The following is a 22,801-nucleotide window of genomic DNA, read 5'->3' as shown; positions in this document are numbered from 1 at the left end:
ATTTTAATTTTAGATTGTCTTTCACATGAAGAAGAGTTCATCGAACTTCACGGTGTACATACCTCTACGGTGACAGCATCACCGCTGTTCCGTATCAGCTCGATGATGATCTCCCGTGAAAGCTCGCCCACCGGTGTTCCGTTCACCTTGATTAGTCGATCTCCGGGCAGCAGACCCGTGGCACCGCCGCCAGCACCTGGCTCGGCAAAGATTACCGGCCTGAAAATTGGCGATGTCAACGACTCTGTCCTATCCAGGCAGATGGCCTTCCTGAGGCTGAAGCCGAAATCCTGGCGCGGTGACTTTTGTCGACGAATAACCAGCTGTCTAGGAGGCGGCAGCTGCACCAGTTTTACCGGAGGAAGCGGCAACTCCACGTCTTCAAAGGCATGGACACGGGCCCAACGGTCAATGCCCTGCGACTCACCGACCGGACTCAGCGAGAAGGGGGGCGTGGCGAACGAGGAGTTTGTGGTATCTGTGAGACTGTCGGCGCTGGGCGACGGCGAGGTGAGCACATGGAGGTGAGATCCCTGGCTATTCGCATGGGGCGCAGCACCATAGCGAGCATTGGCCGGCAGCGTCATTGCCCTCTGGTGGCCGCCTGTCTGCTCGCCATCGCTGCGCAGGCTCTCAACGGAGGTGAAGGATGTGCCGTGCTGGCTGGAGTTGGAGCCAATTGAACCGGCTGCTCCCCGCACAGCTCCCTCGTAGAGCAGCTCATTTTGCATAGTGTTGCGCATGAGCATCTCAGGTGTGCCTCCGGCTGCCCCGGTGCTGCCTGTGAAGGAGATCTCTTCGTGCACATTTGTCATGTTACTGCGCGAACCCTTCAATATGCCCCGTTTTGGCGGTTTTGGCGGCACAGGCGGCAGGAATCGATTCTGAAATGGAGAAATACTTTAGTGAATTTGGTTTCTGGAAAGAATGTCGGATTAGGAACTCACCTTGAGCCCGCCGGCAAGCAGGGAATGCGTGACCTCGCTGTAGTTGACACTCACGCCGGCGCCGTTGGACGCCCGGCTCTCGATATGCGTCATCACAGATGCTACAATCTCCTCATTGCCGCGATCCTGTTCCGGGCCACCGGAGCCTCCGGCTGCCGCTCCTCCATTACTTCCATTGCCCGTGGCGTCGGCATTTAAAGCTGCAAAGAAGTCGGCACTGTAGTCCGCCGTAATGCCGCTGGGCAACTTTTCCTTCTCCTTGCGCCGCCCACGAATCTTCAGGGAGCGTCGGACTTCATCCAGGCGGAGCAGTTCGTCGGTGCTCATGCTGCCGGTGACGCCGCCAACCCCTCCAATTCCGCCAATTCCGATGCCGGCGCCGGTGCCAGTGCCCTTAGCCTCTTTGCGCAGCTTCTTTTCCCGCTTGCGCCGCTCCTTTTCCTCGTCGCCGGCGCTCTTCTTCATAAAGTTGAACATCGTGTGTGGCGTGGTGTGGAGAGGGGGTCCTTAGGAGCTATCTAGCTGGTGGCGGGGACGGGATAGTGGTCAAGAATTAGCACTGGGTTAACGTAAAGTTCAAGGGCGTGACCAAATGTCTGCACTAATTCGATTTGCAATGGTCTCCCTCTCCCACTCTCTTTCTCTGTCTCTATATTTCTGTGGTCGCCTTTTTTCTCTCAAGCTGTTTGCCATCTCTATCTAACACACGGCACAGCTCAGCCGAGCAATGCACCCGCCCGCACAAAAACAGTTATCTGGTCCGCTGTGCCTCTGTATGTGTGTGTGTGTGTGTGTGAGTGAGTGCTTGCACATTTGCAAATCACAACGTATAAACAATGGCACATATTTTCTTCATTTCAACATTTCTTCTTCTGCTGCGGTGGCGGCTTTGCTTTTGTCATTGAGTCGTTGCCATTTGCCCTGTTTCTGTTATTATTTATTATTCAATTATGCGCTTTCTTTTCTTTTCCACTTCCCCACCATACATATTTTGTTTTGTTTTTACACACACACACACTTGCACATGAAAGGGGGCTCGTAGCTGCATTTGTATTGATTGCCCCAGACTCATCTCCCTCTATTGCCTTACTTCCCCTTGCACATCTTTTCACGAATTGAATGTTTCTTTTCCTAATTGAATGCACTCGCCTCATTACTTATGCCACTCCAATTGCTCCTAGTCGGCGGACCACGGCCCACAAATGATACGATACACACGAAAGGCAGAAAAAAAGAAAGTTGCGAGTCAATAACACCTTTGTTTTTGCAGTTTTCTACGCCTTTTTTGATAACACACAAACACACCCGCACACTAACACACACCAGCTGGCAGCCAGATTTGTTTATTCTAGAGTGGCAGGCGGGGCCCTCTCTTCCAATCGATTCACCTTTCTTTCTTTTTTTTGCCACCAGAGCACTCCGCTGACTTGCTTTTCTTTATTTTTTTAAACAGACTTTGTTCTGCATAAACAAATCACTGAGCAGTGTGACCGAACGTCGCGATACGAATAACACCACTTATATTTTCAGTAAGGCCGGCGATCCCACCTCTCACTATCGAGGTGGGAAACTCAGCTATTAACAAAAACGTAATCCGATTTAGTTTTAGCTAAAACTCAAACCAATATATGAACTGAATGGTTCCATTGATTAATCGATATCTTGCTGGTTCGTACAAAATACTAAAACTATCGGAATATTTCAGTATATTTATGGGTCGATTAATAGACATCGGTATTTAGCTGGCTCATTTTACCATCGCTAAGGGAAATTCCATTCCTAACTATCGAAAAAAAAGTGAAGCGTAAAAACTGTGTTTATGAAATATACGTTTTTAAAATTTGCAATTGCTTCATCGTCGCGTTGCAAAAACATAAATCGCCAAATAACGAGCCACGGTTGCTGTTTTCCAGACTGAATTTGCGTCTGTTCTAGTGTGTGCGAGCGTTCGTCTGCGAGTGTTTTAGTGTATGTGTGTGTGTGTGGTTCCGTTCCGTCCTCTGGTGTCTGGCACCTTAACACAACAACAACAAAAGCAGCAACAACGACACAACAGCAGCAACAACACACGCACAACAATAAGGCCCGTGACGTCGCTGCCGTCACCATCAAAAGCAAAAGACCAAAACGAGCAGAAAAACAAACAGCAGCAGCAGTGGAAGCAACCAGCAGCAGAAGCACATCGCGGAATTGAAAGCAAAAGTCGAGTTCTTCTCGCAACCAACACTTAGGTGGGTAAGAGTGTGGCTTTTCCATCTTTTCGTTTTTCAGTTTTTCCCTGTCCACAATTTCCACGATGAACGACGTGATTTGACATGTTGCTCTGCTAGGTCGCCGCTGCCCACACACACGTACAGTACATATACATGTATATATATTTATATAAAACACTGCCGCAGACAGACACCCACACAGGCAAACGGCCAGACACTCGCACCCATACACCTTAGCCGCTGTGGCAGACACGCGTACCACCACCCCCCTCGCCCACAGTCTGGCCTCGCACTTTGCAATGCAGCCATGCCTGTGGCTGTGTGTCTGTGCCTGTGTCTGTCACTGTGACTGTGACTGCGGCTGTCTGTGTGTATTTTGTCGATTTTTATTTTATGTACATTTGTTTACAGTTTTAGATAGCGAAATTTGTACAGCCGTCGTTGACATTTTCGCAAATTGTAAATGAATATGCTTTTGCTTTTGCAGCTGTGTGTGAGTCGGTGTGTGTGCGCTGTGCCGAACAGTGCTGTGCTGTGCTGTGCGGTGCTATGCGTGTGTGTGTCCGTATATAAGTTCATGAACAGTCGCCGCCGTTGACTTGTTTTGATTTAATTTCGCGCTAAATGCAATCGCGAACAATTTTCGCTCGGTATCGCTGCGTAACATGGCGGGGAATTTCGTTTGAAGCTGAAAGTGCCAGCGGCTGGCGCCTACGTCTGCATGTGGGCCAGTGACTAAGAGGCGGCGGCCCGCGAATCCCTTATTTTTTGTCGTATTTATATTTGTTGTACTTGCCAGCCAGCGGAAATGCCGGGCATGTTTGGCTTTCGCCCTACTCTGCTCTGCTCCGCATTAATCCCAGCTGCAGTTGCAGTTTCCGTTGCTGACGCAAGCGCCAAAGGCGGATTTGTCATAAACATGCAAAATATGACAATAACAATTGTTTACCAACGATCGGCAATCAGCTCAAGATAAGGGGGAAAACTGGGATAATAATGGGACTGTTTATATCTCTACGATTACTTAGGGCTCATCCTTTTCCAGTTAATTCCTTTGATTCCCGGAATTATCCCTTTCCATTAAGATTGGCTCAAGGTTACTACCATACCTAATATACAAATCCGTACTTTCCCGAAGTGAACCCCCTTTGGTTTCCTAGTGTAGCTGCTAGTTGGTTTATCGGGAATCCCAGAACTTTGCACTTTTATGTGGGGAAACTGAGAACTCTGTCACTTCTCACACCCCGTGTAATGGCACGACAGAAATAGCCCAGGGATATCCAATTTAATTAATTCCTTTATTAGATTAATAATAATTGCAAGAACAAATTCTGATAAGTGGTTTGTCTAGACGGATGGCATGCCCTTCATTTCATTTTCAAAGATATTTAATATCTCCAACAATAAATATCCCTCTGCTGGTGTTTTACTACTCCAATTTCAGGCAACTGGATTCGCTTGTGGCTAGGATTTGTGGAACAGCCTCAACACGAATTACCTACCGTTTGCCTTGCAGCGGCGATCAACTGTGGTTGCCAGCGCCGCTCCAGCGCCAGGAACCGCCAGCCGGCAAGCGGAGACTCCATCGAGCATCAATAGCAGTAGGGCCATTAACATCAACAACAGCTTCCAAAATAGCCCAAACAGCGGAGGAGGCGGTAGCAGCGGCGATCACCTCTCCTGGAGGCAGCCATCCTGGCTAGAGTCCAGCGCCGGTAGCGCGGACACAGGAATAATGTCGATGAACGCCACCTTCACCACACCCAGCACGCCCAGCATTAGCATGAGTCACCCGATGACCGCCAATCCTCAGCTGGTCAAGGAGGGTTGGCTGCTTAAGCGGGGTGAGCACATCAAGACATGGCGCCAGCGCTACTTCGTTCTACGCTCCGACGGCAGGCTGGAGGGTTACCGCAGCAGGCCGGCGGACAGCACAGCGGTTTCGGAGCCTGTGTTAAATAACTTCACAGTAAAGGGCTGCCAAATTATGACCGTGGATCGGCCCAAACCATTTACCTTCATAATCCGCGGCCTGCAGTGGACGACGGTGATCGAAAGGACATTCGCCGTAGAATCTGAACTGGAGCGCCAGCAATGGACGGAGGCCATTCGCAATGTCTCCAGTCGGCTGATCGAAATGGGCGAGATGGCCATGTCGCCGTCGGTGCAGTCTGACATGGCTGACGTGGACATGGCCGGTATTGCGGAAGTGGAGCTCTCCGAGCAGTTCTCGGTGCAGGGCACCACCTGCAACAGCAGCGGCGTCAAGAAAGTGGTGCGTATTAACCCTCTTCCAGCCGGTCACCAGCTAGTTGCGTGGTTTAACTGACTCCTTATCTCGTTGCAGACTTTAGAGAACTTTGAGTTCCTCAAGGTGCTCGGCAAGGGCACCTTCGGTAAGGTTATCCTTTGCCGCGAGAAGGCCACTGCCAAGCTGTACGCAATCAAAATTCTCAAAAAGGAGGTCATCATTCAGAAGGACGAGGTGGCTCACACCCTGACAGAGAGTCGTGTGCTCAAGTCCACAAATCATCCGTTCCTCATTGTAAGTATTCCTTCATTGAAGTATATCTTAAACCTAGTCAAATCTGTTTCTCCTCCTCCCGCAGTCTCTTAAATATTCGTTTCAAACCAACGATCGCCTATGCTTCGTCATGCAGTACGTGAACGGAGGAGAGCTGTTCTGGCATCTGAGCCACGAGCGCATATTCACCGAGGACCGCACCCGGTTTTACGGAGCCGAGATCATTTCGGCCCTGGGCTACCTGCATTCGCAGGGCATCATCTATCGCGACTTGAAGCTGGAGAATCTTTTGCTGGACAAAGATGGCCACATCAAGGTCGCCGACTTCGGTCTGTGCAAAGAGGACATCACGTACGGCCGCACAACGAAAACCTTCTGCGGCACACCGGAATATCTAGCGCCGGAAGTATTAGACGACAATGACTATGGCCAGGCTGTGGATTGGTGGGGCACCGGCGTGGTCATGTATGAGATGGTGAGTCACATCAGTCTTCATATATTTTGTTGGATTAATATTGACAACGGGTCCCCGTGCCTCTATTCTCTTTTGCAGATATGTGGTCGTCTTCCGTTTTATAATCGTGATCATGATATACTCTTTACATTGATTTTGGTTGAGGAGGTTAAGTTCCCACGCAATATCACAGATGAGGCGAAAAATCTGCTCGCCGGTCTGCTGGTCAAGGATCCCAAGATGCGTCTGGGAGGTGGCAAAGATGATGTCAAGGAGATACAAGCGCATCCCTTCTTTGCGAGTATTAATTGGACGGATCTGGTTCTGAAAAAGGTACTAACAGTGCTTACACTTCTGTTGAATATTCAGTTCATAAGCAATGTTTACCCCAATAGATTCAGCCGCCTTTCAAGCCTCAGGTCACATCAGATACGGATACAAGGTACTTCGACAAGGAGTTTACGGGAGAGAGTGTGGAACTTACGCCGCCGGATCCTACCGGGCCATTAGGCTCCATAGCCGAAGAGCCGCTTTTCCCGCAGGTAAGGAAACAAGTTCGCAGCCAGTGCATCAGTGAATCGCATTGCTCACACGATGTGTTAATATTTTTTTTTTCGCCGCTACAGTTCAGCTACCAAGGAGACATGGCCTCCACGTTGGGCACGTCGTCGCACATTAGTACTTCCACAAGTCTCGCATCGATGCAATAGAACAAGTTTACAAACTTTAACAAACACACATCATGTTCTGCTTCATCACCTATAACTATACTATACCTATAACATATATAGAAATGGGCAAAAAAGAAAAAGCAAGAAAATATTAAACAATAATTATACGAAGATAATGAAGGCAAGCTAAAGGGGTTTTCTTGCTATACGTTCTACAAACACCAATAATAAGAGGAATCCAATCGATAGTAACTTATTTTTTCATAACTAGAAAGGGAGATCGAAGCCGAGGAAAAAGTTTACAACATATGATTATACACATATACATATATATATATATACATCTAAATATAACACTTGGGGCATCGAGCTTGAAGTGATTAGTTAATCTTAAACGCAAGTAAAACATTTAATCGAGCTGCTCCTAGGCGGTACGTCAGATGGAAGGCAGGCGTCGCAGGCATTGCACGCATAAGGCCCGCTTAATCTGATTGATTATATAGAGCAACATATACACGGCACTCACACACACAGACACTTAGCTTATAGTGAACGTGAAGTTAAGTTAACTGAACAGCAACAAATCGAAATACCCCCTCCCCAACACATATACACTCGTATATTTACATTATTTATACTCCAAAGAAGCAAGAAAAGAAATAATTACGAGTTACATTTAATGTTAAAATTGCCTCTTATGTGCTGTGCTTTATGCAAGACCACAGTAAGAACAACATAACCGAAATGGGAAACAAACTAATAGGTAATAAACGACAGAAATGATTACAAAAATGCAGTTTAACAGGCGCCAGCAATCAGTGAATCAGTTCAATTAAAGCTCCAATATCTACACACAGGCCGAAACGTATTTCGAAAACAATAACAAGAGCCACTAAATAATTACGATGGTCGCCATTTTTTATTATAATTTTTTTACGAGAAAATATATTTGTACATATTTATATAAAGAGCATAAAAACATTTTTAAATGAGAAAAAAAAAAACAAAAAAAGAACAAAACTTAAAAGTGTCGCATGAATAATGGAAGTCTCCATTTTGAAAGGTTTAACCTTTGGCACAATGAAAAAATTTTAACTTTGTCATTTATTTTTGGCATTGAAAAGTTCATAGCAAGTTTTGTATACTTAGAGCAAGTCAGGCAAAAAATAAATAAAAATTAAAAATATATAAAGCAACCACAACAGACTTACACATGTTCCACAAGGAAAATTAAAAATAAATAATTATATAAACAGATAAAAACCTAAAACGAAAGAATTTTTGATATTTTTATATGCGCAATAAAAACAAAAATTATGAAAAACAAAAATGAGAAAAACAAACGCGAAACAAACAAAAAACTAAACAAGTTATTTTATATTTCGAGAAGAAAAGAAAAGCAAAATAAATTATGTAAATAAAATTATATTAAATAAAATCATGTTCGGGCATTTCAGCTGAAAACAAAGCAAACAAAAACGCATAATCTCTCTTCTAAATGTTAAACCGAACCTATCAATCGGTGAGGAACACAATAAAACAAGCATATTGAAACGAATCGAAGCGATAGAAACGCCAAAGAAGCGGCAGAGAGAAATCCAGCAGTTTGCAGCCAGTCAGAGTTCGGTTAGAGTCCAATGATGAGTTGACTAGAAAGGACCCTTAACGAGAGATATCAGGACAGGCTCCGGTAGAATCACTATGTCTTTGCCCAGCTAGGACCTCCTGGCCAACTGCTGCTCCCTAGGCTTGCGGCTGACATCTAGGCTAGCCAATATCAATCTCAGATCGATCAAGCAATACATAGACAAAATATAGAACCCTCATAAGCATGGCTTACTAGACACATACAATCTAAGGAACCAGGAACTAGGAACGACTTCAGGCGACCCAAAATTCCCTTCGTCAGCCCGAATATGATGTGGGGAGACCCAGCTAGAGATCTGTAGCAAAGATTTAGGAAACTGTTTAGGGATGATGATATCTGAAACTAGCCTTAGTGACGTCTCTAGGATCCCCCAAATCGAAGCATTTTTCGATATCAATAAGTCTAGTTGTCTAAGTTTACTGAGTTTACTGTGAGACAATTTTTGATTTTGATTTGTTCACACATCCTTCTACCTTCCTCCCCTCCAAACACACTCACGAACTGCAAACTATAATGTGTTCTAAAGTAAAAATAAAAAACAAAGTGGTTTAAAAACATGACTATATATAGAAAGCGAGCCAGGAAAAGAGATGTATATGTATATCCAGTCAGATCGTAGATCAAGTCGAGCAACTTGAGTTGTAGAAAAGGAATAGTTTGAAAAGAGTTCAGAGATACCCCGATACCGATTCAGAACCCAAATTATAATCGACAATTTGACTAGGAGTAATTTTTGATAGGCGGAACTGCGGATTTCGCACAGTTTTAATTATGAATAATATTACCAAATAATGATAATAACGACTAAGCTGATTTATGAAACGATTCAAGATCGAACTAAACCATATACACCACTTGTATGTATAGTAAAATGAGGACTAACATCAACTGAGCAGCAACCATGTAGATATGTACGATCTGCATAAGTACTATAATGATTACGATTAATTTATACGCGCTTACGCATACCAACATGCAAACATTATGAGAATATATATATATCTATATATATATACAGGATATATATACGATATAAGGTGTGTATGTACCTTATACATGCATTCAAACCAAGTTTATTATACAGTGAAAACAATATAATAATAAAACTACATAAAACCAAATTTCATTGAAACCCGAGACTCGGGTATTCCTATTGTACTTGCTTATGGAGGAGGGCTTATTGTATAATACAAGTATTTTCGATATAAATTCTAGTTTGTAAAGATAATTCTGAGAAATATCTTCAGCTTTTTTTTTTGCAGATTACATAACTCGAGCGGAAAGTTCTCAGCAATAAAGATTCCACTCACCTCATCCTCTGGGAAAATTGGGTCAAGAAAACTATGCGAAAACGAGGAGGCACAGCAATGGATGTGGAAATGGAGGAAGCGAACAAAAAAAAACCCACTGGACAAGCGCCAATGACCGACTTAAATATTCGGGAGCAGGAGCCGGAGTCCGAGGAGTGGGCAGTGCGTGACAGACCCGCGGCTAGGCCCGAGGACCGAGCTCCCTGTCCCCCGAATCCCATGGAGCATGCGAACAATGCGTTTTGTCCGATGATTAATTGCAACGCAATCTTGGAGGCCAAAGAGTCGCGGAAGCGGTGGAGACAGCTTTCCCCCAACCTCGCATGGGTATCGCTATGTGAGTATGTTCCAATGTGTTTGCAGGCAGAATGTGTGTCGCTCCAGCAGGCGTATTTTTTACTCAAAAACACAAAAGCTATTAATTTTTTAGCAACTGCGCCCAGCCGAAATGGCCGAGACAAAGCGATGAAATTAAATTTTGAACGCAACGCAATGAAAGCGAAAGTGAATCGATGTGAATCACATTGAACTTGAGAGATGAGGTTTTATGAACTGGGTTGGTTTCTGGGTTGGGCCGGGCTGTGCATCCTTAAGCCAACACTGACTGACTGCATCTGTGGCAAGCCCTAAGTGCTTAGAAAAAGTGCGATTTGTACTTTCCCTTTTTAGAGCTGTCCAAGCCAAGTTGAGCTCAAAACCGGGATAGAGAGCTTATGACGGATAAGACGACAAATGAAATGGCAAACACCGAGACCAAATGAAAGCCAGTTATCGGAAATACAAGGTACGAGGCTGCAGCGAATATGAGATGCTCTAGAGAAGCTATAATACACAAATTTGAACTAGAGAAGTCTTCCAAACAATATTCGAGAGATGTATTACCAATTGGCTTAATATATTCTAAGAGTATTCAGTTCTTGTCCATGTTTTAAGCTAAGAATCCCCTAAAAAAGAGTTAATACTTTCTTCTTGGTGAGTGCAGTTTGAATATCGGATACTTTTCAATACATTGTTTATGGAAATCTTCATTGTTTTCTTACCAACTTATACCCTTACTCTCATCCCTGGACGGACTGTATGTTAGAGGGAAGTGTGGAGGGTTACTGCGGCTCCGTTTGCTTTGTTCGCTACGCGCGTTTTTCGCGCTTTTCATTTGCCAAGCGATTTTTCCATTTTCACCTCGAGCTCTCGGGGCTCTCTTTGCTTTATAGTAATGTGAAAATTTCTGAAACTAGAAAAATAACAAACAACTATTTGTTGTTGCCGTGCGGGACTATGCTGTGCTTGCTGGGCAGCCGCGGCTGGCACCGTGAGTATGTGCTGGCACTTAACAACTCCAGCTCTGAGCACTGAGATCCGAGTCTAGGAAAAGCGGAGAAGAAAAGTGAAATACATCAAGGCACGTCACATCCATCAGACATTTATGAGCAGCACGAGAGCACGCCCCACTCCAGAGCGGAGCAAGTCTTGGTCCACGACCAGGTCCACCAGAAACAGGCTGACCACCGCCTCCTCCTCCTGCCCCGTCGCGCATCAAGCGCGCCCCAAAGGCCCAGCCAAAGCGTGGCTAATGAATTGGAATTGTTTAAAGATCTGCGGGAGGAGCTGGGGCTGTGGTGGAGGACAGGCAGAGGACGCCTTGGTCTAAGTGTCGTCGTCTAGCTGCAATCGAAATTAATGAAAAACTTTCGTTTATTTAATTGCGCAGCCTCCCAGACGGGACAGAAGATGATGGTGCTGGTGCTGGTGCCGGTGGTGGCCCAGAAGAGGGGTATCTTTATGGGTTATGGCCAGATGAGATCCATAGGGCAAGACCAGCCGGCTGGATCCAACGCAACTCCAACTCAATCCATCGATCCAGCAATCCGGCACGGCAGACAGACTTTTGCCATCGATGTCTGAGTGAAAATGATTGATTGATTGATCGGCGTTTTGTTTGTTGTTAATATTATTTGCCGTTTATATATATATAGCAATCGGCGTTGTCAGTATTTGGCGGTTGTAACTCCTTTTTGGTGTAGCCGAAGATTTGTTTGACTTTTTAGCGGGCAATTATTTATTTGTTTCTCGATTTCGCCTGCAATTTTCGTTTGTTCGCCATTAAGGGGATCGCGTCGATACATCGATTCGCGGACAATCCGTGATTGAGGCTGATTGAGAGGAGGACTGATGGCTCTCGAATCCGCCGGCTAATTGCTGCCGGAGTGGGGGAAAGTGTGACGACAAGTGATCCACTTTTAACGGGCTGGACTATGTGTGATCTGCTAATGATCAGCTAATGGTTCCCAATGATGATCTACTTTGGCATTTCGTCTGCAGATTATCACTTGGATAAAACACAACTAAGCTTGTACTTGTAGCGGGAAATCCAATTATGTTTCCAATTGCCATAGTCCACTGACAGATTGATTTCTTAAATGCGGATACATGTGCTAGAATTTGTCGGGGAAATGCTTTGATGGCCAGAAACATATTCCCATAGTTATTAGGTAGTGTTTATACCCTTGCAGGGTATTATAATTTCAGTCAGAAGTTTGCAACGCAGTTAAGGAGGCACCTCCGACCATATAAAGTATATATATTCTTGATCAGGATCAACAGCCGAGTCGATCTAGTCATGTCCGTCTGTCCGTCTGTCCGTTTCTACGCAAACTAGTCTCTCAGTTTTACAGCTATCTTAATGAAACTTTGTAGTTAGCCTTCTATATACTCTCACTCGTATATATGTCGGAACGGACGACTATATCATATAGCTGTCATAGGAATGATCGGAAAATTTTTACAAAAAAATTATAACATTTTCAGTTTACAGCAGATTTTTATCAAATTTGAGATATAGCCATTTTATTATACTCTACAATTCTGTGTAAAATTTTATGAAAATCGAACTACTATATCATATAGCAACCATAGGAACGATCGAGAAATTAATACAATTAAAAATTACAACTATTTCAGTTTAAAACAGATCATCATCAAGTTTGAGGTGTAGCCATTTTATATTAGTCTTAAATTTTGTATCATATAGGTGCCAAACAAACGATCGTTTGGTGTAGAGGAAATATGCAAATCTGTGAACTGCAAATATAATATGTTTAGGTGAATGAAATGAAAACAGGTGTTACTTCATTGTTTTTAATCATAAATATATATAATTTATATTGTAGGGATTCCTACTCATAGAAGTTCAAGGTAAGTACACTAATCATATATTAAAAACTTATTTTATATACAAAAAAAAAAATGAATAATTTTCTTAATACCTTTGAAGTTAGCTAAGTATTAAGAGGTCAAATATAAAATATATCATAATTAAGCCAAAAATGCATTAATTTCAGTTTTTATTAGGGTAACAAGTCTGCATACTCAATTTAAAAATTAAAAAAATTCAAATTTTCGTCAATTTTTTCACCATTTTAACGATTTATAAAATTTAAAAAATTTATAAAAATTTAAAATTGTCAAAAAATTTGAAAAAATTAAATTTATGACGGACCTGGCTAGATCGATTCGGCTGTTGATGCTGATCAAGAATATATATGAATAATAGGATCTGAAATGACTCCTTCACTAAGTTTCAAGCTTTCGACTGAAAGATAGGCTTTGTTTAACTATTTGGTACATAGAGCGCTCTCCTCTGCGATTCTCAAGTCTTACACTTAAGCAAGGCTCTAGCTAGAGGAAGTTTAGTTTTCTTCTTCTTCTTTTATATAAATTACTAATTTAGTGCTTGGTGGTTAATAGACTTTGATCAAGTGGATGTGGCAACCATGGCTAGATCGAGTCGGCTGTTGATGCAGATCAAGAATATATATGAATAATAGGATCGGAAATGACTCCTTCACTAAGTTTCAAGCTTTCGACTGAAAGAAAGGTTTGCTTAATTATTTGGTACATAGAGCGCTCTCCTCTGCGATTCTCAAGTCTTACACTTAAGCAAGGCTCTAGCTAGAGGAAGTTTAGTTTTCTTCTTCTTTTATATAAATTACTAATTTAGTGCTTGGTGGTTAATAGACTTTGATCAAGTGGATGTGGCAACCATGGCTAGATCGAGTCCGCTGTTGATGCAGATCAAGAATATATATGAATAATAGGATCGGAAATGACTCCTTCACTAAGTTTCAAGCTTTCGACTGAATGATAGGCTTTGTTTAACTATTTGGTACATAGAGCGCTCTCCTCTGCGATTCTCAAGTCTTATACTTAAGCAAGGCCCTAGCTAGAGGAAGTTTAGTTTTCTTCTTCTTTTTGTGTGTTTTTTATATAAATTACTAATCTAGTGCTTGGTGGTTAATAGACTTTGATAAAGTGGATGTGGCAATCATAAAAATTATAGTTTTCTTAATTAAGGTAAGACGTTAATAAAATATCTCTTGATAATTGAAACCAAAACAAGGCCCAAAAAGTCAAAATACATGAAAATAATGGTTTATATTAAATTATTGTTTAATTACCATACCCTTGGCCGTGTTGACTAGCTTATTATTGATCTCGAAAAGTCTTCCAAGCTCTCTTTAAGAGCCGTGATGATCATGACGAGCGGGGATATGGTGTCATTTATTTGTTTATAGTAAAGTATACTTAACTCCCGAAAATAGTTTATTCAGCACAACTTACTAAACAAAGAACACAACAATGGTGATGATCGAAACTGCTCAATATAAAATATATATTAAAATAAGTTGATCTATATTTGTAAAGCAAATTTTTAAGAATTGGTATGCTTTTAAATAATTCTAGGCTTTTACAGAATAAAAGTCAAGACCAGGAATCTCTTCTTTTAAAGCATTGATACTGCCCCCTTTTATTCCCAGTCACTTTCGTACACTCTTACTTTAAGTGGTATCATGGCAATTGCTACTACTACAAAGAACTTGACACACTCAAAAGATTCGGATACGGTAGCAGACATTTGTTTATCTGGAAACAAGCATTGGTCGTCCACTACTTGATGCACTCACTCCAGTTCCAGATGGGGGGCACCTTTTCAACTTTGACCGCATTGCGAATATTTGGCCATGTTCAGCGGCATTTTGGATTGGCTTCGGTGCACATGTCAAGCGTTCCAGTTCCGCCTCCTCGCTTCTCCCGCATGTTGAACATAATAAAAACGGGTCAACATGGCACACATCTCTACTCTCATTCCGATGCCCAGTCTTTGGCTCCGTCTTTGACTCTGCCTCTGGCTGCCAGGCTGCCAGGCTCCAAGGCACCATGGTCAAGCCGTGGTCAGCTAGGAGGAGGAGGAATCCGGAGGAGAATGGTGGAACATAGCAACGACGCCAAATATAGACGTTGGACAATTTCCGAGCATGCCTCGGAACGCCTTTATTATATGACTCCGTCTAAACTCATACTCATACTCATACTCATACTCAAAGTCGCAGACCATGGAGTATGACAAAAAAGAGAGCCATGTACGAGTTGTTATAAGCGATAACCTAGAAAGGGGAATAGAAAAACAAAATGTACAAAACAAAAAAATACCCGCAACATATTCTTTTTTATCTTCTGCAGGAGGGGAAATGCGAATGGCAATCGGAATGGTATGGGATGGTCCAAGATGGGCCAGAATGGGCTGGCAAGACAGAAGAAAGCTGGCCAAGAACACACCTTGAAAATGTCGGAAAGTGTGCGGCGATAAGCCAGCGACACGACAAAGATTCTAATTGCAGCCTGGACAAAGGATGGCAGGCAAAGGAGCACACAGAGGGAAAATATTATTATATATAATAATATTATAGAAAGTTCAAACGAATTTGCAAATAACTGAATAAGTGATAAATAGTTCAGAGATTCAAAGGAATAAGCAGTCATTAGTTTAAGGAAATATACAAATAGTTTTGAGGTAACTTACGTATACTTGTCTTATGGATCATATTTATTATATTTCACTCAAATTATATAGTCAAGGACTTGGGCAGTAATTTGTTTCCGTGCAGGACTAGGACTAGGCCCAAGTTGACCCACAACTCAAAGGAATATGCCACAACTAGACGCTGTGTGCGGTAGCTGCTGACGATGATGAGCTGACTGATGGGGATGGGATCGAGATGGCGAGATGGCGAGATGGAGACGTGGACGTGGACATGAACGTGAATGTAGATGTGAATGTGGACAGAGATCAGCGGGCGGCGCAACTCTGCCGTTAGCCAGGGAATCAATTTCCCAACACAAGCTGTTGCACCTTCCCAGGTAGGTGTGGCACCCATCTCATCTGCGTCTGGGTGTCTGGGTGTCTGTGTGTTTGTGTACACCACCTTTGACTGGGGAACGGCCGGGAAAAACGACTTGGAACTGGCAACAGGCAACTGGCGACCAGCGACCAGCGACGAAGACGTCGGCGGCGCCTTGCATGTCCACGTCCGTTGGCCACTCGCAGTCCACTTGCAGCTGCCATTATGCAATGTCACGATTCGCGAGCGCGCATAATGAACTTTTGATGTTGTTGCTGGCCAGAGCCCAAAACCCACCAGCTCACACACTCCTTCTCCTCTAGGAATATGTAGGTATATCCCACCGGCAGCACCACCAGCCACAATGTAAACCCCGCCAAGTAGCAGCTGACTTTGCTCAGAGATGAGCTCCTCTATGGGATAATACCTGCTGTGAAAACTGTGTAATCCCTTGAAGAAATTCTAAATAAGATCATTTCAATGATATATTGGTTTATTTTGTTCTTTGGATGTTGAATTTAAATGGTTTCAACCTAGAGTTATAGTAGAACATGTGATATTTCCGCTTTAAGATCTACTTTTATAAAATATTTTAATATATTACAAACATATCTATATTTGAGAGTATTTTATTATTTCTATAGAAATCTGAGGGGTTTTCATATTTAATTTACAAATTTTATAAACATTTATTTGAGTTCTTAATTTAAGGAGGCATTTAACTATTTTCTTGGAGTGAGAATATTCTTTTTAACAAAGATATCTTCCAAATGTGTAAAGTACATGTACATGTTTTACATGATATCTTATTACAAAAATATATCATTAAATTATATTACTAATCAATCCTTATATTTTTTATAAAAATTATAAGTAGTCTCTGAAAGCACTAAATAATCTTAATTCACAATCCGAATCACTAGATCATCTCTAGCTCTGATGTAACACTCGCTCTTGGCTTGCATATGATCCGAAACACGAGCAGCGTTGGTAATTGCTATATAAACGTTGTGGGTTTTCTTCATATTTTTTGTTCTCCCCCCCTCCCGCTCTTGACCAGCTTGGTGGGATATATGTATATAGTTTTTTCAATTTTGGTAGTTTGTTTTTATTGCCCCCATCGCATTGGGTGGCATTGAACCTGGGACTGTCCAAGAGGTTTGCTCCATCATACGACTCCGCCTCGATGCTGCTGTTATGTTACCTTTCCCCCGTTTTGGCCATTCGGACTAGCCGTTAATGCGCCAAAAAGGCCAACAGGTTGTTGGCCAGCAAGGAGGCAGTGGTGGCAGAGGGCCAGTCATCATCATCATCATCCTCATCGCTGGTGCACTAGCAATCACAGTGATCTGGGCTTATTTAAGGGCCTGTTCTTTACTTTCACATGAGTATCTGCATTCCACCTCCTTTGTGTAAGGTATTTTTTCTTAAGTTTTTCTTTTCTTTGGATTTTTTGGCAATTGCCTGGAAACCGCTGATTAAGCCCAACACCGTGGCATCCACAAACGTGCCACATTTGGCGAGTCCCAGTCCCAGTCCGAGTTCGAGTCCCATTCTCGATCCCTGTCGCTGTCCAAATTCCGTTTCCCATCCTGTCCCTTTTTGATTGGCGTTGCTGATTTCGGTTTTTGTAGCTTGTTGTTTTTTTGTTTTTATGTGGCTCTTACTGACAACATAATATTAAAGCCAATTAAGGCTAAATTTATGCGTGCAGCATTCGGCCAAGACCAAGTTGGGCCGTGCTTTGTTCTGGCCAGCAATTATTGGGTCCAAGTGGAGCGGCATGTTAACTGCCAAAGTAAACATTTCCCTGTTCTCGGCATATTTTGGGCGCATTTCTTAAATGTGCTGCCTCCCGCCTCCTGCCGTGGGCACTGCTATCAGTGGATGCTGCTCCGATTCCGGCTTGTTGGCTTTTAGGGTTCTTTCAGGGCATAACTGCAGTTTTGTGGCAACATGTTAATTTCTTTATTCCCAGCCTTGGACAGCAGCTCGTGGGCACCTGGCGGAGCTAGGGAGTGGGTTCGAGCCAAAAGTTTTATGTAAATAAGTGATTTTATCTAATTTAATACTGACAGCTCAGATGCGTTATCAAAAACATAACACTTCATAACATACATATGTATCATAGGTGACAATGTTTGAATTTGTTAACAATCAATATATAGGTCTAAACTTAGATAGATGAACTTAAGGGCTTATAACTTATACCCTCAAGATAAGCTGAGTTAAAAGGTACATATACATATTTATTTATAAAAGTAATCTTCCATCTAGCTTAATCTCTACTATGTCATAAAAAATCAATTTAACTTTGCTTCTTTATAGTTCATTGTTCTGCATTTTATTATTCATTTCTTCTCGCTCGATAAACAAGACGCAGACTAATCCTAATCCGAAGAATGTTTCCATTAACTCCAATCTCGAATCTCCTTTTGTTGATTATGCAACGGGGCAGCATATAGCATAACTTAATTATTCCCGAACCATACCGTCATGGCTATATAGGCCATTTATAGAACATTCCATTTCATTTCGCATGCAGTTGAGCAGAGATGCACAACGAGAAATATTATACTTATAATATAATCATAATGAAATGTTATAAATATAAAGTTAAAGTTAACAAAGTCCAAATCTTGCAAGAAAACTAACTAGAACAGCATTTTAGATTAATGAAGAAGCTGTGTCAATAGTTTTTAATCATATTTAGCTTCTAATGAATATTTATATTAATTTGATATGTTATTCATATTACACAATCTCTAAATTCATAAATATCTAAACAATTCGTAGTTTTTCCTCTGTGCTGGGATGCCACCCGTGAGCTGGAGGTGTGGATGCCCCATGCGGCGAGGCCAGTGGCCACCGTTACAGTATCAGCAGCGGGGTGTCTACTCATGCAACATTGCAATTAATTAAATTTTATTTTTAAATAATTGTTTTTAATTAAATTTTAAGAGATTTGCGCAAATTCATGCACCCCAAACATCCCAGCGGCCAACGAAGATGGACAGGTGGGCGGCGGACCAGAGGGTCGGTGGATCTGTGGAGCATCTGCCTCGTGATCATGCAATCATTGAATCATTCACGTATGAGCGATGTTGTCTGTGGGCCGCAGATGTGATGCAGTCGATTTCCACAGCTTCTTGGGAGTCAGAGGCCAATGAAATTCGCGCTTTCCCGATGCCAAGCTGCCTCGCTAGCTGGCGGGTGCATTCAACTGAGCGCTCCGCTTGGATTCGGTGATATAACCAGGAGTGACAGCTGGATGGGTGGACGGCGAACCCATCTCCCGGCCACTAATTGGAGCATGCGAGTGCCAGTCAGGGAGCCAGTGCAGCGCAGCGCAGCGCAGAGCGGCAGTGATCCCATTTTCAAATTTTTCAGCATCCAACTAACCGTTTGTCTTGGCCTGGCCCAAAATGTGACTGAACTCATACATAAACATCAGGCGGAGATGGAGTCGGGCGTCGGGCGTCGGGAGTTGGGAGTCCAGTGCCAAGTTGGGGCCTTTTTTTGGGCCTGGCTCTGCTTTTCGGGTTGCGTGCCAAGTGCGATGATCTTGCGGTGAAATTTTGTGCTCAGCCGGCTAAATTGGTCAGTGAGCAGTGAGAAATGCGATGCAGCACATAAAATCACTTGCCTCGCAATGTGGGCTTGATTAAAAGGCCATGTCCAAACATCCACGTCCCCGAGCACGTTCGCGAAATGTTTTCGCTTTTGGGTAGCGGGAGAAAGGTTTTGCTGTAAAATATCACTCCCGACTCCGTGTCCGAGTATCACCTGCATCTGGGTCCCAGCCTCCAGTCCCAGTTCCACTCAAAATTCCCATCCCAGTCTCAGTCCCTTGGCCAACTTTCCCTTCCTGGCGGTTCTGTTCTGTCCTGTCCGGCCATCAACATTTGGCCAATTTAAAGTGGCATCAATTATTGCGAACCCATTCATTAAGCGGCCAGTTATCCCTCATTCCGTGATCGCTTATCGCAGCCCATCCATATCCCTAACCCAATCCCGATCCCATACCATCCCATCCCATCTCCTCCCATAAAGAGTGGGAATCGGGGTCACGCATGAAGCTGCGGACATGGAAAGTCTGGTCCGGCCTGGTCCGGCCTGTAGGATGGGGCTGGAGGAGCGGCAGCCGCGGGAGATTAAAGACTCCGATGAACGCACTCGGGACCAAGTTATGGCCAAGACAAAGTTACTGCAATGATGTTTAATGGCAAGTACTTAAGGCGGAATTTGCACTGTATTAAGTATAATATTGATGGGATGGGTATTGGAACAAACCCGAACCCATTGCTGTAACACTAAGTGTTGGCTTACCATTAAAAATGATACGTTACTATTAATAGTCGGCTGGATACAATTTAGTTTCTATATTTTTCAAATATTTCATTTTTAGTTAATTAAGAAATTTATGGTGCATCGAAATATATTGGATATCCCCAAGATGACCTAAGGATAAGAATGCCTTAAAATTATATTCTAATATAAAATTTTTTTCAACTAATCAATGTTTAAAAATTTCATAACTAAGCCAAAAATGCATTAATTTTGATTCGGAAAGCGTTCCTATGTTAATTTTTATTAGGTTAATAAATCTGCATACTTAATTTTAAAATTTTAAAAATTCAACATTTTTTCAATTTTTGACAATTTTAATGATGTAACCCCTTATAAAATTTTCAATTTTCGAAAAAATTTCAAAATTCTATTTTCTGACCGGGGATGGCTAGTTTGATTCAGCTTTTGATGCTGATCAAGAATATATATGGTTTATGTGGTCGGAAATGATTCCTTCATTAATTATTTTTCAAAAATTAAATTTTTGCCAATTTTTGACAATTTTAACGATGTAACCCTTTATAAGATTTGGAAAAAATCTCGAAAATTTATTTTTTGGCCGGACATGGCTAGATCGACCCGGTTGTGGATGCTGATCAAGAATATATGAAATTAAATGACTTCTTCACAGGGTTTTAAGTTTCTGACTGAATTTATAAGATCCTAGAAAGGGTATGAAAATACCCCAAAATAATGACTAGTTCTTAGTTGCTTATTAATTTTAAGCTACAATAAATTACTCTATAATTGAATCCAAGGGTGGCAGCCACTCTGTCCCTCCTCTAGGATTATTTCTTTGCAAGATTTCCATCAGTAGCCTATCCCAACAAGTTCATAAATATTGCACCCGCCCCACAGACCAAAAGTCTTGACAAAGACAGAGTTAGCGACAAATTTATTCATATTGTTTCTGCTACCATTTACTGGGTACCAAGATCAGATGGAGTGGTGGAGGAGCACCACTTGGCTACGGCCACCCATGTACGCAGTTCACCGCGAGATTTGCCCATGCTGAAAGAGAAAATTTATTGTTTAAGCCATGGCACGAGTTTGCATCTGCTGTGGGTTTGGTTGAGACTGTTGCAGTTGCTGTTGCAGTTGCTGCTGCTGCTGCTGCGCCTGTTGTTGCTGCTTTTTGGCACTTGGCATTGTCCCCTTTTCGCGAATTTGTGACACGACCTTTAACGAGATTTTCCTCTCCACTTGGCGCATCATCACGCGACTTTCCAGCTGCCGTTGCGGTTGCATTTGCAGTCGGTTGCCGATTTGTTGCAACACATGTTGCAGGAGCCGCCAACAGCAACAGCAGACATTTGTTGGGGAATTAGCAAGCGGCAGACAGCGACTCCAGCTCCAGACCTGAGACTCCCGACTCCCGACTCCCGACTCCCGACTGGAGACCCCTGGCTTCGTTATGATGGGGAGGCTGGGGAGCATCATCAACGTCGGCTACTCCTCCTCCTCCACCTGCACACCACCTCCATCTCTCGCTCCTCCTCCTGCGGCCAATCGCCAATCCCTTGCTGCTTCTGCTGGCATTGCATGCACATTGAATTCCAATTGGGTTTGGCAGAGTGGCGCAAACTTAATTGTCAAGGTTCGTTAGTTCTTTTTCCTCTGCAGCTCTTCAGCTAATGTTCGTTTCTAATGGTCGGTTTGAGTTACGGCTATGCCACATCCGAGACTCTGGCTGAGATCGAGTCTCCAGTCGCAGTCGAGGCGGCGGCCCAGGAATTCTCAATATTTCCATTACTTTGTGGCCAGCGTCTGGGATTTGTTGCGTTTTTTAGCGGCATTTGAGAGCTCTCTGTCGCCTGCCTCTCTTTTGGCCAACTATTTAATTCACATTGGTGGAAACTCGATTGTGCTGCAGCCCCGCCACCTGCCCCACTGAGCACGCCACAGAACGTTGCATTTCCTCCACACTTTGTTGTGCGCTACATGGGGGTATTTTGGGGTCCCTCGGTTCTGTGGCTCCCCAAGTGCTGCCATAAAGAATGTCAACGGAGGATCAACACAAAGTAAGGGAGTTATGATGTGGAGGGTTCTCCTCATTTCAGGTTCTCTGCATGAATTATGTTCCAAAAGACATTCCATCCAGATTGAGGACTTCATTATCTTCATTAATCAAAGGCATAAACTATAAAACTGGGAAGTACCTGGCAGTAAGGCATCTAAAATTACAAAAATGTAATGGTTTTCTTAGATCCAATTACATAATGTTTGATATTTTTAATTTCCAACAGAATAACTCAAGTCTGCTTGGCCAGAACTTCCTAATAGAAACCTAGGAGCAGTTCGAAGAGAATAAAAGTATAAATAACAACTGTTACCCGAGATCTTAACTCTCCAATCTTCCGTTTTCCATCACTCCCATAGGGTGGTCCCCCGACAAAAGCGCCACTTTCTTTGGTACCTCACAAAGATTGATCTTGAACTGAGGGGCTTTGGTTTCCTTTGGGTCTTTTGTCTTACGCAAGCGAATTTTATTTGGTTGATCTGGGAAAG

At 43.0% G+C, this 22,801-nt stretch overlaps 2 protein-coding genes across 12 annotated transcripts in view; one reads left to right on the top strand and one right to left on the bottom strand.

The window, feature by feature from the left end:
* Mhcl (Myosin heavy chain-like) overlaps positions 1-2,475 on the bottom strand; it is a 40,007-nt gene extending 37,532 nt beyond the window's left edge. For 4 of the 8 annotated variants that reach the window (XR_015272988.1, XR_015272989.1, XM_086838828.1 and 1 more), the window contains exons 1-3: positions 2,336-2,475; positions 948-1,465; positions 63-884 (exon numbers count right to left, since the gene is read on the bottom strand). Coding sequence is in view for 6 of the 8 variants with exons in the window: in XM_086838828.1 (XP_086694954.1) it covers positions 63-884; positions 948-1,424 (1,299 nt within the window). In the remaining 2 variants the exon portion in view is untranslated. Of the gene's footprint in view, positions 1-62; positions 885-947; positions 1,470-2,203 lie in introns of all 8 variants that reach the window. The other 4 variants (XM_086838824.1, XM_086838825.1, XM_086838827.1 and 1 more) reach the window with 4 other exon arrangements.
* Positions 2,476-2,650: 175 nt separating this feature from the next.
* Akt (AKT serine/threonine protein kinase) lies at positions 2,651-9,578 on the top strand. 4 transcript variants are annotated; one of them, XM_086838843.1, is made up of 7 exons: positions 2,651-3,178; positions 4,605-5,435; positions 5,508-5,705; positions 5,770-6,159; positions 6,238-6,471; positions 6,534-6,680; positions 6,765-9,578. In XM_086838843.1, exons 2-7 carry the CDS (start codon positions 4,896-4,898, stop codon positions 6,846-6,848), a joined length of 1,593 nt encoding a protein of 530 aa, XP_086694969.1. In that variant the 5' UTR covers positions 2,651-3,178; positions 4,605-4,895; the 3' UTR covers positions 6,849-9,578. The 4 variants fall into 4 exon arrangements, with proteins under 4 accessions (XP_086694969.1, XP_086694972.1, XP_086694970.1 ...); XM_086838846.1 differs by lacking the exon at positions 2,651-3,178 and adding an exon at positions 3,656-4,256; XM_086838844.1 differs by lacking the exon at positions 2,651-3,178 and adding an exon at positions 3,672-3,810.
* The last annotated feature ends 13,223 nt before the right edge of the window (positions 9,579-22,801 follow it).

Source organism: Drosophila serrata, unplaced genomic scaffold (genome assembly GCF_035046125.1).
Source record: "Drosophila serrata isolate PLE 108 unplaced genomic scaffold, ASM3504612v1 contig_360, whole genome shotgun sequence".
Taxonomy (NCBI): Eukaryota; Metazoa; Arthropoda; class Insecta; order Diptera; family Drosophilidae; genus Drosophila; species Drosophila serrata.
Note: the sequence above shows the minus strand (reverse complement) of the source record. Positions and strands in the feature narration are given on the sequence as shown.

Coding starts and splice junctions, on each gene's coding strand:
- Akt (XM_086838843.1), top strand. CDS start 4,896: ATGTCGATGAACGCCACCTTCACCACACCCAGCACGCCCAGCATTAGC. Junction 5,436..5,507: donor GCAGCGGCGTCAAGAAAGTG/GTGCGTATTAAC, acceptor ATCTCGTTGCAG/ACTTTAGAGAACTTTGAGTT. Junction 6,160..6,237: donor GCGTGGTCATGTATGAGATG/GTGAGTCACATC, acceptor TCTCTTTTGCAG/ATATGTGGTCGTCTTCCGTT.